At 42.7% G+C, this 16,171-nt stretch overlaps 1 protein-coding gene across 1 annotated transcript in view; it reads left to right on the top strand.

Moving 5' to 3' along the window:
* PHLPP2 (PH domain and leucine rich repeat protein phosphatase 2) overlaps nucleotides 1-16,171 on the top strand; it is a 32,820-nt gene that overhangs the window by 13,672 nt on the left and 2,977 nt on the right. The window contains exons 7-18 of the mRNA XM_061365016.1: nucleotides 3,131-3,277; nucleotides 5,654-5,884; nucleotides 6,615-6,817; nucleotides 7,944-8,004; nucleotides 8,620-8,715; nucleotides 10,708-10,863; nucleotides 11,605-11,805; nucleotides 12,789-12,951; nucleotides 13,456-13,586; nucleotides 13,973-14,083; nucleotides 14,518-14,706; nucleotides 14,841-15,072. Of these exons, the coding sequence (XP_061221000.1) occupies nucleotides 3,131-3,277; nucleotides 5,654-5,884; nucleotides 6,615-6,817; nucleotides 7,944-8,004; nucleotides 8,620-8,715; nucleotides 10,708-10,863; nucleotides 11,605-11,805; nucleotides 12,789-12,951; nucleotides 13,456-13,586; nucleotides 13,973-14,083; nucleotides 14,518-14,706; nucleotides 14,841-15,072 (1,921 nt within the window). The remainder of the gene's footprint in view (nucleotides 1-3,130; nucleotides 3,278-5,653; nucleotides 5,885-6,614; nucleotides 6,818-7,943; nucleotides 8,005-8,619; nucleotides 8,716-10,707; nucleotides 10,864-11,604; nucleotides 11,806-12,788; nucleotides 12,952-13,455; nucleotides 13,587-13,972; nucleotides 14,084-14,517; nucleotides 14,707-14,840; nucleotides 15,073-16,171) is intronic.

Here is a 16,171-nt window from a genome sequence, read left to right as displayed (position 1 = left end):
TTTCTAGGGATATATTACCAGGTTATTTCACTTCCTACATAGTAATGAGATGCCTGAGTATCCATGATGGTATACTGGGGGGGTGAAATTGCTCACCTGTGCGAATTCTTTCGTTGAGAGTCATTGGTTTTGTTTCATTCCGAACTTGTTTAAATGTTTTCTAACTGCTGAATTGTAATAGATTCTGTTATTGGAAAAGCTGCTTAAAATAATTCAAGATTTTGCTTTCTGCTTCACACACATTATATGATTTTGAAAACTGTATCAGATCTTCGTTTTCTAAAATGCGGTGTCCTTGGTTCACAGGATCAGCAAAGGGGCTTGAATTTTCTTTTGACCTTGCATGTAGTCAACAAGAGATCTGACATGTCAGAAACTCGACTCTTTTCCTGGCAGTGACTATGTCTGATGAAGCCGAAATCCTCAAACAAACAAAAGCCATAAAAGAAGCCCTCACTTCACACAATCTTGAATAAACAGGTAGCATTAGGTAGCCCACATAAGGCTGCTCATTGCCTTTTTGCTTTCTGAGGGTTTTAGGATGTTTATCAGGTCACAGCCCTAAATGAAGAAACTTGCTTCTTTCCAGTAGGTTTTATCAGTGACCAGATAAGTGTCAGAGACTGACAATTCCAAACAGCAGAATTCTTTGCAGTGGTCAGGTCTTTTCCCCTGAGGAAATGTTTGACATTCTAGGAGTCTAATTAGCTATAACTGTAATAATGGAACAAAATAGTTAACTAAAAGGGAGTTGTTAAGCAAAGAAAATTAAATAACCCCACCCATTTTGTTACACCTTCTAGCTTATTTTCTATGTAAGGTATTGCCTTTCAGCTATCTCCCTTTACTGGAAAGCATTATCCAGCTTGATCTTCAGTGATAAATGTGTGTTTGTGCACATGTGTATACATAGTGTGTGCCTATTATCACCATTCTAGCTAACTGATACAGGGTTGCACTGGGATGCTTTGGCAGCAGAGCAAGATGTTGTATTAAAATGGGAATGTTTCAGGCCAGCACCAGTTTGGGCTGATGAACAGAGGGGTGGGCATCCCACTGGTTATTTGTGGCTGTGTTTCCACACCTCTTCACTTAATCTCAGTATGCCCTGTGAGAGTGCAGGCCAAAATTTGAGCTATAACTATTTCAGGCTACTGTTCCCTCTAATACATGGTTCATGTATAGAGCTTGAATGAGAGTTGGGTTTGCATTCCATTCCTACATCCCTGCTGCTTGAGAGTATCAGGGCAAAGGAGAAGGAACAGAATGGGAGCTCAGAAGGCTTTTGAGTATTGTCCTCCCCATTGAATATGACAGTCTGCTCAAGGAGTCTCAGAAGAAGCTGTGTCAATGTACCAGCTTCCCTCCAGCTTTTGGAAACTTTAATGCTCCCTCTGTGTTTGCTTTGATATTGTTCCAGAGGGATGAATTTTAAATATTGTATATGCTGTTTTATTTAATGTCATGCCTCCTGGGGCAGCTTTTCACCACACACTGCTAATCACAGAGAAAGAGTTGCTTGGTCTTAAGGACAGATGCCATACAAAATGCCACTGTAGAACACCAGAAAAAGCAGTTTCATTGATATATTTTCTGATTTTAAAACCTGAGAACTGTGATCTGTCCTAAGTCTCTAAAAGTTGAACCAGTTAATGAGAAAGCTCAAATCTGGAGGTGTGCCCTCATTGTTTCCTCCCTTTCCATTACTGAAAGTAAAGTTCTGTGTGCAGGCTTCTGTTCTTTTTTTTTTTTTTTTTTTTGTATCATTGTTAAATCTTTGTTAAATCTACAACATGTTCCTTTTAGGAAGGCTGTTACCAATACAGCATCTTTCACTTGTGTTACAAGAGAGTCTGTCTGTGGCCACAGCAAAATATAAAACGCCTGGTCCTTATTTAAATGATTCCTCAAAGCAAACAACCTGTGTTCAAGTTTCAGATATGCTTGTTCTGTTTAAAAACAACACCACTACCACCACCCTCAAACATTACAAAGCAAAACAGAGAAGTATAATGCATTGTTCCCACACAAATTGTTCCAAGTATTTTGAATCTGAAAAAGGAGTCACTATAAAGAATTTTTTCTTTCAGATTTCAGAGATTTCAAAACCTTTCAGTCTTGTGCTTTAAGACATCTCCAGCTATGAGTAATATTCTCCCTCAAGCTAATTAACGTTATACTTACCACTGCCTAACAAAAAGTATGTCAGTTAGAGCAGATTGATGAACTGCATGTTTCCAAGAAGTACTTCTCTGGTAGATTCACAGTTGTATCATAGAAGTATTGTGATAATTTTGCCACTAATTAATTTCTCATGGTTCCAGTTTGGGATGATGTTGTTACTTGGGGAAGGACACTTTTGTTTCCTGTAGGAAGAGAACCTGTGAGAAGAAACTTTTGCATATTACCCCAGCCCATGCTCAATTTCTTCCCTCTGTTTGGACCTAGCATAGTGATAGAAGGAGCTGGAACAGGCAACCATCTGTTAAAGACAAGTGGGACTGTAGTGACTCAAGGGGGTTGTGACAGTACTTGCGTGGCACTCATGCAAGTAAATGGCACTTTAGATGTGGAATCTCATCCAAAGACCTATGGCTGCAGGTCTTCGGCTTCACAGTGTGAAGTCAGCGCTTTCCTAGTTTTCTTTTGTAGAACTCCACTAGGCTTTCTGTTGTGCATAGCTTGAAAAGGATATTCCCCTCTTCTGTTCTCTTCTCTGAACAGTTCCAGTTAATGTTTTCAGCTACTGTTTTCCCAAGCTTTACAACTGTAGTTTATTAAATAATTCGTTGAAGGTACATTTTCTGAACTGAATATTTTCAGTCTCCTTAATCTTAGTAACAGTTACTAGGAGGAAGCCTGTCAGGAGTCAGGATTCAGAAGGTTCTTTGCCTCCCTTACGCTCCTCCCCCCCTCCCCCCCGTTTGTTTTTCACTCACAGTAAGACCATGATAGCGTTATCCCTGAGGTACAAATACCATGACTTAAAATCATATTTGTGCAGAAACTCCCATAGTGAGTTAGCTGGCTGTATCACCAGTGTATGACTTAAAAATTCTTCATTACTTGTTTTGTATAGTTTGCTTTCAGGCCATGGAGGTTGTGAATTAATTAGTATTCTTGCCCATAGGTTTTCTCAGTTGAAGAGCCTGAACCTGTCTCATAATAGATTGGGAGAGTTTCCTGTATCACTGTGTGAGATCTCTACTCTGACAGAGCTTAATATTTCCTGTAATGGACTTCGTTCCTTGCCAAGCCAGATTGGCAAACTGTTGAAGTAAGTATCTTCTGTTCATCTGTGGTCATAAATATCCTTTGTTGTTTGGCTAAGCACAGCTGAGGTGAGGTTACTACTTAGGAAAGTGTGAGTGCTGGGGCAGCTTGTTCTGTCCATGAGGATTGAGTGATGGTTTTGACTCCAGCAGAAGTCAAGAACCCAGATGTCCCATAAGGTTTGGTTTTCCTTGAAAATGAAGATACCACAGTTATTTTTGTACGGTTGCCACTTAATGTCACTGCTATGTAGCAAGTTAGCATTCATCATTTGTGACTTCCTGCTTATTCTACTACCTATGTAAAATATATTAGTGTAAATCAGTTTTCTAACAGAGATCAATGGATTTTGCCTATTTTGGAGTGGCTAAGGAAGACACTTAACAGTCAGTTACAATGCCTTGAATCACAGATGCCACCTTGCTGAAGTGGAGTAAATGTAAAGGCTGGGTTTTTTGTGGGGTTTTGTTTGTGTTTGCTTTTTTACTTTGGGGTGACTTGTGTGATTTCTTGTGGGTTTACGTCCAATTTTTATGTAAATTTAAATGCAATTTTTTCTGTTTGCATCTGCTGCTATCTTGCATTCCCTTGCCTGTTGTCTACTCATTTTCTTCCTATATTCTCTTGTAAATTTTTTTTTTTAACTACTATTATGATGGTACCCTGTCAGTTAAACATAAATATTATGCTTCCATAAAAACAGTTAGGAGTTCCTGAAGACCATGCTGTCAGGGCATTTCCACAAGTGCAGATGGGTACAGTGGAACATCTATGGAGACCAGCGGGGCTTTGTATAACTAGGGAAGAATACACATGGCTCTCAATTTCAGATGCCTAGCCTGTGGACCTTATTTACATGAGCAAGAGCATGCTGGTTAAATTGTTGCAGTATTCAAAAGTGTCACACACAAAAAGGATTGCAGATTTCCTAACTGTATGCAAGTTTCAAGTATAAGGGTACCTCATAAGACCAAAGACACTCAGGTTGAATTCCTTAATCACTACTATGAAAACATTCCAGCTGCTCATGTGGAAAAGATGAAGAAACATGATCCAGGTGAAAAATTGTCTGAAGACAATTGTATTGCTTCTCAAATAAGTTAATGTGCCTTTTTCTGCAGCTGCAGAGGTGTGTAACTTTCTGAATTTCTGTTTCTTATTTGCATCTAAGGTTTTCAGTGCTGATGCAGTTTCTATTAGAGTTTTAATTTATTATGTAACATTTTTCTGTGGTAACTTCTTGCAGAGGTCTAGTGACTTTTGTCAGCACTAGTACGTTTTGATGGCTTTCTACAGAATTGGTTCAGGTTTGTGTTAGAAAGAGGGTTTTAACATGGAAATACTTGAGCAATTCCCTCTGAAAATTTTGTCTTAAAGTGTTTACTGGAATAAAAACATTATCCGTCTTCCCCAGTAGCTACCCAGAGTGCATAAAAGCTTAAGCTTAGGTAAGTTTAAATGCAAGACTGTTACTGCATTTGTTCAGATAAACACTGATATAGATGAGGCCTTTAGTGACATGGCAGTGCTGGGGAACGATTTGACTTGATGATCTTAAAGGTCTTTTCCAACCTAGCTAATCCTATGATACTGAGCTATTCATTCCTTGTGGCCTGCTCTGCCCCAGCTTCTATCTTTACAAAAGGAGTGTCTGCAGCTACACTGGACATAAACAAGTAATTTCCAGAGCAATCTTTTAGCCATCTGCAAGCTGTGAGGGAAGAGCTGTGTGCTGGCTTTGTGGTTTTCAGAGGTTTACAACTTAGTTATGTGTTCAGTCATCTTTTATGACCCCTTGAGCCTTTTTTTGTAAGAACTTTTTATGGTCCCAGATTGCATTTCTGCCATCGCTAAGCAGTGTTCAGAAAGTTGGAACATAATCACAATGAGGGAGTTATGTTTTGTGGGTTTGAGTTTCAAAAGCCATGTAAACTTTAAAACAATCTTGCAACAGAGAACTACACTCTTCATTTCTGAGGATTTGAAAGGACAACTAGAATGTAAAAACCTGTTACCAGTGTGTTCGTGGGACAGCAGTTGTGATGCTGTGCCATTTGTAGAAAATCAAGTGATTAAGTAAATTAGCTTCCATTTACAACGTGAGTACTGATTTGTGTTTTAGTTAGGTTAACTTGGAAGTTTATCTCCAAAATAATTTAGGAACTGTTTGGTGTTGCATACATGCAGTTCCCAGCCTATTGCATGCATGATAAAAAGTACTCCAATAACTTCTTGTGTTCAAGAATAAAATTAGCTCTTAGGTACTTTTAAAAATAGCTACACTAACACCAGCAATATGGAAAAAAGTCACTGACAATGCTAAATGTGATGTTTGCTTATCTTTGCTGAATTATTTTCTTTCTTTTTTTCACTGCTGCAGTCTCCAGACCTTATGGCTTGATGGGAATTTTCTCACATCCTTACCAGAAGAAATGGGAAGTCTGCAACAGCTCAGCTGTCTTGGGCTTTCCTTCAATAATTTCTGTGAACTTCCATCAATTTGTGAGAAGCTCATCCTCGTAGACAAACTGGCCCTGGCAGGCAACATGTTAGAGACTCTGGACCTGGCAGTGCTGAACCGTATGAGTCACATCAAAAGTGTGGACCTGAGGTAAGGGGTTGAAACCTGCATATGGTTATAAAACAGTTTGCTACTTTCCATTTATAGCAGAGGAGCTGTGTAACTTCTAGAACCTTTTGTAATAAACTAGGTGTAGGTTTTTTTCTCTTAGTGATTCTTTAGCTTTTAGGGAGCTCTGTTTCTAAGGGTGTGCAGAGCTCACTTAGAGGAGCCAGGTTAACTGACCAATGCCTGAAGCCACTGAATGCGGTTCCTAAGTGCTGGAATTAATTTTGTTTCCTCTTTTGATAATGCTGTTACTATAAGCTGCTGCAGTTCTTTCATCTCTCTGACCCTTTTTTGCCTTCCCCTGGCCCTGAGATGAGATGCAGATTATTTAGGCTGCCAACTGCAGAGCTCTCAGAAAGGAACAAAGAACTTTGTGGTGAGGTAGTCTATTACCTAGTTTCTGCGTTAGCTCCCTGTGTCACTGCAAAAGAGCTGTCTCTTGGCTTGGCCTCTCCTTTCTAGACTGGTCTTCAGAATCTCTTAAGCACTGGGGAATAAGTAAAATGGTTTCATATAGCAGTTCAGACAAAGGAAGCGTTTTTCTTTGTGTTCACTGCCTGAAATCTATCACTGCTCCTCACACATTTGTTTGTGCTTAACTTTGGCGTTAGCCTTCACTGTAACTCTTCCTTTCCTCTCCTGTCTTCTCTCTTCTTACTAACAACCAGTGTCCTGTTTTCTGACTTTATAACTCTTACCTCTGAGTGTTTAGGCTGAACAACCTGAAGAGAGCAGCAGCTGACACTCTGGAGGGGAACAAATCTGTGACTTACATGGATTTACGAGACAATGAGATGACAGATCTGGACCTGAGCTCCTTGGGCAGCCTGGAGCAGCTGCACTGTGAGCGGAATAAGCTGAAAGAGTTGACGCTGAGTGGCTTCTCCCTTCGGGCCCTCTATGCCAGCAGCAACTGTATGTCTTTCTGCCTTCTTCACTTACTTTCTTCCTTCCAAACCCTGAGAACAAAAGAAATTAGCCCTTTGCCCTCGTTGCGGTTTAAGCCCAGCCGGTAACTCAGAACTACGCAGCCGCTCGCTTGCTCCCTCCATCTCTCCCTTCTTCTCAACCCCCCTGCTCCCAGAGGGATGGGGAGGAGAATGGAAAGAATGCAACTCCCACAGGTTGAGATAAGAGCAGTCCAGTAACTAAGGTATAATACAAAACCACGGCTGCTACCACCAATAATAATAATGATAAGGGGAATAACAAGGGGAGAGAAAGAAAACATAAAGGGGAAAAGGGAAACAAACATAAGTGATACACAATACAATTGCTCACCACCTGCTGACCGATACCCAGCCCGACCTGAGCAGCTGTTTGCTGCCCCCAGTTTCTATACTGGGCATGACATGCTGTGGTATGAAATACCCCTTTGGTTAGTTTGGGTCAGGTGTCCTGTCTCTGCTTCTTCCCATCTTCTTGTGCCCCTCCTCCCTGGCAGAGCATGAGACTGAAAAGTCCTTGATTGAAGTAAACTTTAATTGGCAACAACTAAAACATCGGTGTTATCATCATTGTACCCAGACTAAAGTCGAAAACACAGCACTAAGCTACTAAGAAGGATTAAAATGACTGCTCCTGTTGAAACCAGGACAGGCCTCTACCCACAAACAGAATACTTACACTGATGTTACAGTAGTGAAACCATGTGTGATGGATCTTGTGAGGTCAGCTCCTAGGGATCACATGTGTCTGTATGTGTGCAGACTGTGTAATGGAGGAGGTTGTGGTGTTGAGTTACTGTCCAGGGAATTCCTTTTGCCTGTGAGATGTATTTGTGAATCCACAAATAATAAAAAAAATACAGTTCTCCCTTGTTCTGGTGCCCCATGTGGCAGATGGAGAAGTGGAATGGGGAGCAGCTCTTGTGCCATATGGCAGATGTACTAAGTGTGAACTCTGTCTTGGGGAGGATGAGCAGAGACCTTGAGTATCCATTAAGTAAGACTGAGTCTCACTTCCTAACTAGTCTGCTGCTTCTCTATGCTGCTTTCCCTCTGAAGCTCTGCAATCATAATTATTTGCTTTATTTCATCAGGTCTGACAGCTGTCAATATTTATCGAGTTCCTGGTAAACTGACTTGTCTAGAGCTCTCTCAGTAAGTGACTTTACACCACAGAATATAAAGCAAGTATCTGGACACCTTTGCTGTTTTCTGCAGAAACTTTCTGAAGCTTTTAATCGTTTGAAAGAGTTGAGAGCAATTAAGGGAAGGCAGTCCATCTTCACTGGTTATTCTTCAGCCGTAGGCTGTAATCAGCACGAAAAGCCAAATAGGGACCATTGAACAGCTTACTGGGCTGAATGGTGGGAGTCTGTGGAGCAAACATTTAGAGTAGCTGCCAGTGATCTCTGCTTTTGGCTTCACTGCCAATGGCTGCCCTTGGAGCAGCATTGTGAGACCTGATCACCTTTTGCTTTGGTTTTAGATTGAAGCACAACAGAAGGATGACATAGGGTGGCCTGTCAGTGCTGTAAACCAAAAGCCTGATCATCAGGGCCTTGCATGAGGACTTTCTAGAAATCATTCAGCAGCTCAGTTGGTGTTACACAGCTAGCCATGAAATAAATTCTGTGTGACTAGCTCAGATACTGTTGTTCATTTTCTGCCTATTATTTTTGGTTTGGCTGTCACTCATGTCATGCAGTATTCGAACAGGATATGTTCCATATGGAGTGCTGATGTCTAACTTTTCCCCCTTGCTTTTCTTAGCAATCAACTGCAGTGTGTCCCAGACTGGGCCTGTGAAGCAAAGAAACTGGAAGTTTTGGATGTGAGCCACAACCTCCTTGTGGAGCTTCCGCTGAGGTCAGCAAACCTTAAACAGAGCTGAGCTTTCTTCTATGGTGAGCTGACTGGGGAGAGAGAAATAGTGCACTTCCATTTGTTTTATTCCTTGTTGTGCAGGATATCATTCAATTACTTTCTCTGTGCAGCATCAGAATAGTCTCTATTCAGATGTTGGAAAGAACTGACTTCCAAATCAGCTTCATGAATAATAGGGGTCAGGTTGACTTCATCCTGTGCTTCTGGCTTCTACTGCAGCTGTTCGCACCTGAAGTAGAACATGCTGCTGTGATTGTTTTGTTGTTGCTGTTGTTGTTACCATAGTGTCTGTGAATGTAGGTCATAGGTGAGACCCTAATAAGTCTTGCATTGCCCTGCAGAGATTCCATCTGTTAACCTGTCACAGGGAAATAGCAGAGGTATGGTACGTCTGATCTTAGAGATACCTTATAAAACACATCATCAGCCACCTCCTTTCTCCTTGTTTCCCTTTCAGTTTCTGCAGAAATGCAGCAAAGAGGAGCCAAGAACTGAGGTAGTTTTGCAGATGTTTTGAATGACTTCTCCAGGGTACCAGCGACACCACAGGAAGGAGCAAAATACAAATGTTCTTAGTCTAACAAATGTGTTTGGTGGGGTGTGATTGTAATGAATAAAGCACAGTTTCTAGGGTAAGCTATATTGAAATAGAGGGGAAGGATGGATTACAGTGAAGAAATGCAGAGAGCAGGTTGAAGCAGTTAAAGCATCAGGTGTAGAAAATTATCTCAGCAGTAACATTCTAATGGTTGTCAGAGACAAGACTATATACATTAAAAGCAAGAAAAGGATGTAACAAGGATGTAGTAATGACAACCTAGAAAATAATTTTAGCCATACCAGTGGATGAAAAGGACCAAACTTTAAGTATGTTATGTTAAACCTGCAGAATTCAGATGCAGAAATACATATTCTAACAAGATATTTACACCTCTTTAAAGATTTCTAAGTGCTGGAATTAACTGCTTCCAGTGTGGATCTCTCGCAGTATATGTTTGTCATTAACACTGTATGTCTTCTGTACAGTTAGAATTTAGCCAGCACTGACTTTCAGCTAGTTATCAGGTTAATCCATCAGACTAAAACTCTAAGGAGCCTCATATAGGGGGATATCATTCACTGTGAAGTTGTCTGATACAACTATTTTTTGAGACGACTAAGTATAAAAAAGTGGTGACAGTTTTAGGTGGAGGTGCCTATCCAGCTCTGTGTGAATCAGCTTGAATGAGGAAATTGATGTATCTGCGTTTGAATGGTTTTTGGTTTGGTTCTTTTTTCCTCACCAGTGTAATGAGCTTTAAGAAGCTACAGTGTACAGAAAGAAATAATTTATCTGCATGGAGTAGTGCACTAATGAAGCTTTAACATTCAGTGCTGCAAAGCTGTTCTGTTCAGGGTGCTCAGAATATAATCCCCAGTTACCACCTCATGCAAATGGGCAGGTTCTGGGCAATGCCCAGGTGTGTTCAGATATCCTTTCTCAGAATTTCTGCATGCAAATCTCGGAAGTTCATGGGGATAGAGGCCTTTTCCTTCAATAAGAACTGCAGTTCTGGAGAGTGTGACAACAGCCCCAGATGTAACACAGGAATGCTAAGCAGCTGCTTAAAGCTCTGAATTTAAATTGGCACAGGGGAAGCACTTCTTTCTGCCTACAAGTGAAAACAGGCATTTAAATCCATGCCTGTGACTTCCCTTCTTCTGTTTGCCTGAGAGAATGCTCACAGTCATATCACATGTTAGTAATCTGCAGTAGCATAGAGGAAAATGTACATATACTTGCAGGCATTCAGAGTGACTTGAGGCACCTTCTACCATGTGTGTTCTTACACTTTGTTTACATTTTATGAATCAAGTCTGTTCTATTTTTTTTCTGCTGTACAGTCAAATTATAACATATTAAATACTACTTTTCCCAATCCAGATGTGAAAATGAGTGAACTGGGCTGACAGAAAAACCCTGTGTCTTTCTAGGATCCTCAGCAGCTTGAGCCTTCGGAAGTTGATGGTGGGACACAATCGTCTGCAGAGGCTTCCGCCTCTTGCAGAACACATTCCACTGGAGGTGCTGGACGTTCAGCACAACCTGTTGACTAAACTCCCAGAGATGCTCTTTGCCAAGGCTCTGAAGTGAGTGGCTGTAGCAAGTATCTGCATTGACCTTTGGTACTATAAAGGCTGATAGTGGCATCTGTGTGTCTGTCCTTGCAAGGTGCCATTTACATAAGAGATAATGAGGCATGCACTTTAAGAGGTTGTAATTCAGGTGCCATAAGGGAAGTCATCAAGCTGATTCGAGGGAATCAGTCCATGTTATAGTTTAATTACAGGTTTAATTAGGCTTGCCAAACCCAACAGTCAACTGAAAAATGAACTTCAGTTGCAGCTGTTTCTAAGATACTTGCTGAAGAGCTCTGTCTTTAAAAGTAGTGTGTAAATTCAGGTGCAAAGGAAAAAAACCCTATGGATTTTCAGATATTTCAGTAGAAAATACATCAGGTCATTGGACAACAGCGAGAGACACCCTTACAAATGAATAGCTTTTCATACCTGTTCAGTCATGAGTCAACCCTTGTTTTAAAGACTTAAGAGTTCATGTAGTCTGCTTTCACCAGTATTACCCCCTCCAAAGATTCTTCAGTATGCACTTTTACAGTAAAATGCTGTGTGCATCTGCAGTGCTGTGTAGCTAGTAAGTCATTAGTAGACTCGTAGATCTTAATTTGACTAGGGATGTTACACTGTGTTTTCTGGCCTCCTGTCTAATGTTGTTGCTCTATGCACACTGGCATTTGTATAACTCTTTTTTCCTGCTATAAATGGAGTGGTTTATATGATGTGAAGTCTGATTTTTGCCCTTGCTATGGTTAGCCTCAGGTACCTGAATGCATCTGCAAACAGCCTGGAGTCCTTGCCTTCTGCGTGTACAGAGGAGGAGAGTCTAAGCATGCTGCAGCTGCTTTATTTGACCAATAATAACCTCACAGATCAGTGCATCCCTGTCTTGGTGGGACACCAGAGCCTACGGATCCTACATCTGGCAAACAACCACCTACAGACTTTCCCTGCAAGGTAGGTGAGGCTGGTGGGTGAGATAGTGCTCACCAGGAGGATGTTGCCTGTGTTCCTGCGACTGTGTGTGAATTGGGGTCAAAACACGATGGTCTTCCTGTGTCTTGATGACAGAGGCTGCCATTCCTACACACACCTAAACCGAGGAATAGCATGTTAAGGGGAATTAGCACAGGATTCTGTTGGCTGCGGTGGTTCCTGTCCTGGGAGAGTTGAGATGGTTCATTCTGGAGAAGCGGCAGCTACAGGAAGACCTTCCTGGGGCCTTTCAGTATATAAAAGGGGCTCATGAGAAAGGCACAGAGAGACTTTTTAACCAAGGCCTGTAGTGACAGGACAAGGGGCAACAGTTCTAAACGGAAGGAGGGTAAATTTAGATCGAACATAAGAAAGAAATGTTTTACAGTGAAGGTGCTGAGGCCCTGGCACAGGGTGCCCAGAGAAGCTGTGGCTGCCCCATCCCTGGCAGTGCTCAAGGCCAGGTTGGACACAGGGGCTTGGAGCAACCTGCTGTAGGGGAAGGGGTCCCTGCCTGTAGAAGGGGTTGGAGCAGGATGAGCTTTAAGGTCCCTTCCGTCCCAAACCAGGCTGGGATTCTATGATTTTCCAAGCGTAGTTTAAGAGAATTTCAGCTGCCTGTGCATAATGATAAATACATTCATCACTTTCATGTAAATCTGTTTAATCCTAGAAAGTACAGGCATGGCTGAGGGGCTTTTGCCAGTTTTAAAATTAAGACACTGCAATCTTCTCCTTCAGTGCTTTACAAGTCAGGGGTGAAGGGATCTGTCTGTTGTATAAATACAAGCCAGGCTTGAGGAGCCTGAGGTCTTATGAGAGCATCTCTTAGAACTTTTGTTCTGCTGTGTATAAATTAGAAATGTAGCTCATAAAGGGCACTGTCTCTGGATACCTTATCTGCAGGGTTAGAAAGTGCTAAGTTCGTGCCTGTAAGATGTAGTATTCTTTTGTTTCCCCTTCAGCAAACTTACTAAGCTGGAGCACTTGGAAGAGCTGAACCTGAGTGGCAACAAGCTGAAAACAATTCCCACAACAGTGGCAAACTGCAAGCTGCTTCACACGCTTATTGCACACTCTAATGAAATCAGCATCTTTCCAGAGATCCTGCATTTGCCCCATATTCAGGTATTCTGATGCAGAGGTTAAAGATGTATCAGGGGAAAGTTTGGGCTGGAGGATGAAGAGTAACTGTCAGTGGAGGAACTGGAGATGCCAGCATTCTGCTTAAACAACCCAAGAAGAAGGCACAGAATATACATTTTAGATCTGCTGATCTAGACTTGATCAAAGATGTCTCATCTCTCATTCATCTTTACCCTCTGTCTCTGACTCAATGTATTTCTGGTTTGCTGCCTGAGACAGGGAGTGCTAAATAGCTAGGCAGGTCTGTATGTATACGCTGCTGTTACCTTTAGTGTGACCTGTTCCATCAGTACTGGAGTCCTTGCTATTGCAGGTTATAAATATTTGCTGCTTATAAATTGTTCTTCTACTGATAGATCAGACCCATTTTCAATGTCCTGTTTTGTGGGATACAATCAACAGTGGGGTTGTATGATGTTTGGAAATAGCACTGGAGTAACTGATCATGTGACACAACGGAATATTGTGCTTTCTTTGGTACTGCAGTTTGTAGACTTGAGCTGCAACGAGTTAACTGAAATACTGATCCCTGAGGCACTGCCAGCTGCCTTGCAAGAGCTGGACCTGAGTGGAAACACAAACCTGGTGCTAGAACACAAGACACTGGATGTCTTCAGGTGAGCCATGGAGATGCTAACGCAGCAGTGACCTGCACAGGGAAGAGTAACCCTTCCCGGGAGGGGAAATGGGATGGTAAAGTGTGTATCACAGAACTTAATGTTATAATGTCCCCTGAGGCACCTGAGGTTTTCTGTCTTGTAGGAAGGGAAAGTCTGGGGCCAAGTCATCAGAGCAAGCAAACAATTTCTCAGGTGGTATGAGTTCTCCCAGCTGTCTCTGGTAGAAGCAGACAGACATCTTCAGGAGGCTCAAGACCTCCTCTCCTTGGTGCACTTATTTCCACAGGCTCCTGTCTAAAACTCTAGATTAGACAAGGTCCTTTGCCCACAAACTGCTCAGGAGGGTCTAGGAGACAATGACTTCTATTCTTCTCTCTTTGTAGTCACATTACCACGCTGAAGATTGATGCTAAGCCCTCTCTCACAGCAGACTCAGCACTCAGTTCCACCTTCTGGAGTCATGGAGTAGCTGAGATGGCAGGCCAAAGAAATAAGTGAGTATTGTGGTCTGCTGGACATAAACACTGTCTTCTCAGTGTGCTGGGTGGAGGCCAGACCTCTTTTGCTCAAGAGCTCATCTGTCCCTCTGTCTCTCCAGATCTCCTGCCAAGTCTCCTACTCAAGCCTCCAGCATTGTCCTTTCCCTGTTTTCACACTTACCCTGGGACTTTGCTCACTTACCCTGGCAGAGATGCTTTTTCTTTTTCTTGGTGCTGTGCTCACTGCCATCTCCTGAGTGTAGGCAAGGAGGGATTGGGAGTTCCAATAATAAAATGAAGCTTTACATCCCATAGGGCAGTGAATGAGGGGCAGGAGCTTTGCTGCCCTCTGAGAACAGCACTCACATCAAGGTGCCTGATGGCTGTGTTTTTTGGGACCATATAATCTTTTGAGACATATTAACTATGTTTGTGTGCTTTTCTAACAGGCTGTGTGTGTCATCCCTGGCTCTCGGGAGCTTTGCAGAGGGGGTGGAGGCTGTGTATGGCATGTTTGATGGAGACAAGAATGAGGAACTGCCTCGCTTGCTGCAGTGCACCATGGCTGATGTGCTCCTGGAGGAGGTACAGCAGTCAGACACCATGTTCATGTCCAACACCTTCTTGGTCTCCCACAGGTAAGACAGTGAGCAAGGTGGTCCTGGTGGGACCTACATAGGTATATCACTTAATGTCTTAAGTGGGGTGAGGCAGCTCTCCAGAATGCTTGTCACTGGAGTCTGGAGCCTTCCTACACCTTCTCTTCCAACAGGAAGTTGGGTATGGCTGGGCAGAAGCTGGGTTCCTCTGCTGTCCTTTGCTATATTCGTCATGATGTGGCTGATCCAGCCAGCAGCTTTTCTCTGACGGTGGCCAATGTGGGCACTTGCCAAGCCATTCTGTGCCGAAGTGGAAAACCAGTGCCTCTCTCCAAAGTCTTCAGCCTTGAACAATGCTCAGAAGAAGCCAAGAGAATCAAGGAGCAAAAAGCCATTATAACAGAGGTTAGTTTGGACCCTCTTCAATTCAGCTTCTACCCTCCTTTAAAAGCTTTGTAGAAATATATGAGCTCTGCTGCAGGGGAGGGGATGGCATGAAGGTGTTCAAGTGATTTTTATGGTGCTTCCTGCTCTACTTCTCTCACTGATTAGCTATTCAGAATGGAATTTCATAAAATATGTATTATGGCCTGAGAACTACAGGTATAGGATACCAAAGATGGCTTGGGAAGAGAAGGAGGAAAGAAAATAGGTGTGGAGCTAAAGGAGGGGAGACATGTAATAGAATAGTTCAGGTTGGAAAATATCTTTAAGTGTGTTAACCCAGCACTGCCCAAGTCCACCACTAAATCATGTCCCCCGGCACCACATCTACATGTCTTTTAAATACCCCCAGGGATGGCAACTCCGCCACTGCCATGGGCAGCCTGTTCCAATGCTTGGCAACCCTTCTGGGGAAGAAATTGTGCCTAGTCTCAAGTCTAAACCTCCCCTGGTGCAGCTTGAAGCCATTTCCTCTTGTCCTATCACATAGTACTTGGGAGAAAAGACCAACCCCACCTCACTGCAACCTCCTTTCAGATAGTTCTAGAGAGCGATGAGATTTCCCCTCAGCCTCCTTTTCTCCAGGCGAAACAACCCCAGTTCCCTTGGCTGTTCCTCAAGGCAGACCTTTTACCTCATGCACTAAGTACATTGCTTTGTCATAGAAGCCACCTGATGGCACTCAAGATGATCTGCTCCATACCTTCCCTGGCACTAGGAACAGGCTTACAGGCCTGTAGGTTCTGGATCCTCCTTCCAGCCCTTCTTGTAGATGGGTGTGGTATTTGCTAACTTCCAGTCAACTGGGACTTCCCAGTTCCTTGGGAGTAACAGGGAAGTTCCAAAGAACTGGAAAATATGTCACTGGTGAAACTGTGATAAATCAGTGCCTGTCACAGTAGTTTCATGTGCAGTGGGTATTTTAAACAGGTTGCTTGATAAAAGTGTTTCTGGCAGGTGTCGTGGTTTAAGCCCAGCCAGCAGCACAGAACTGCACAGCTGCTCACTCACTGCCCCCACTTCCTCCCCCCCCTCCCAGAGGGATGGGGAGGAGAATGGA

The sequence above is a fragment of the Neopsephotus bourkii genome, unplaced genomic scaffold (genome assembly GCF_033783945.1).
Source record: "Neopsephotus bourkii isolate Nb327-2 ecotype Australia unplaced genomic scaffold, CSIRO-AGI_Nbou_v1 NB_1266, whole genome shotgun sequence".
Taxonomy (NCBI): Eukaryota; Metazoa; Chordata; class Aves; order Psittaciformes; family Psittacidae; genus Neopsephotus; species Neopsephotus bourkii.
Note: the sequence above shows the minus strand (reverse complement) of the source record. Positions and strands in the feature narration are given on the sequence as shown.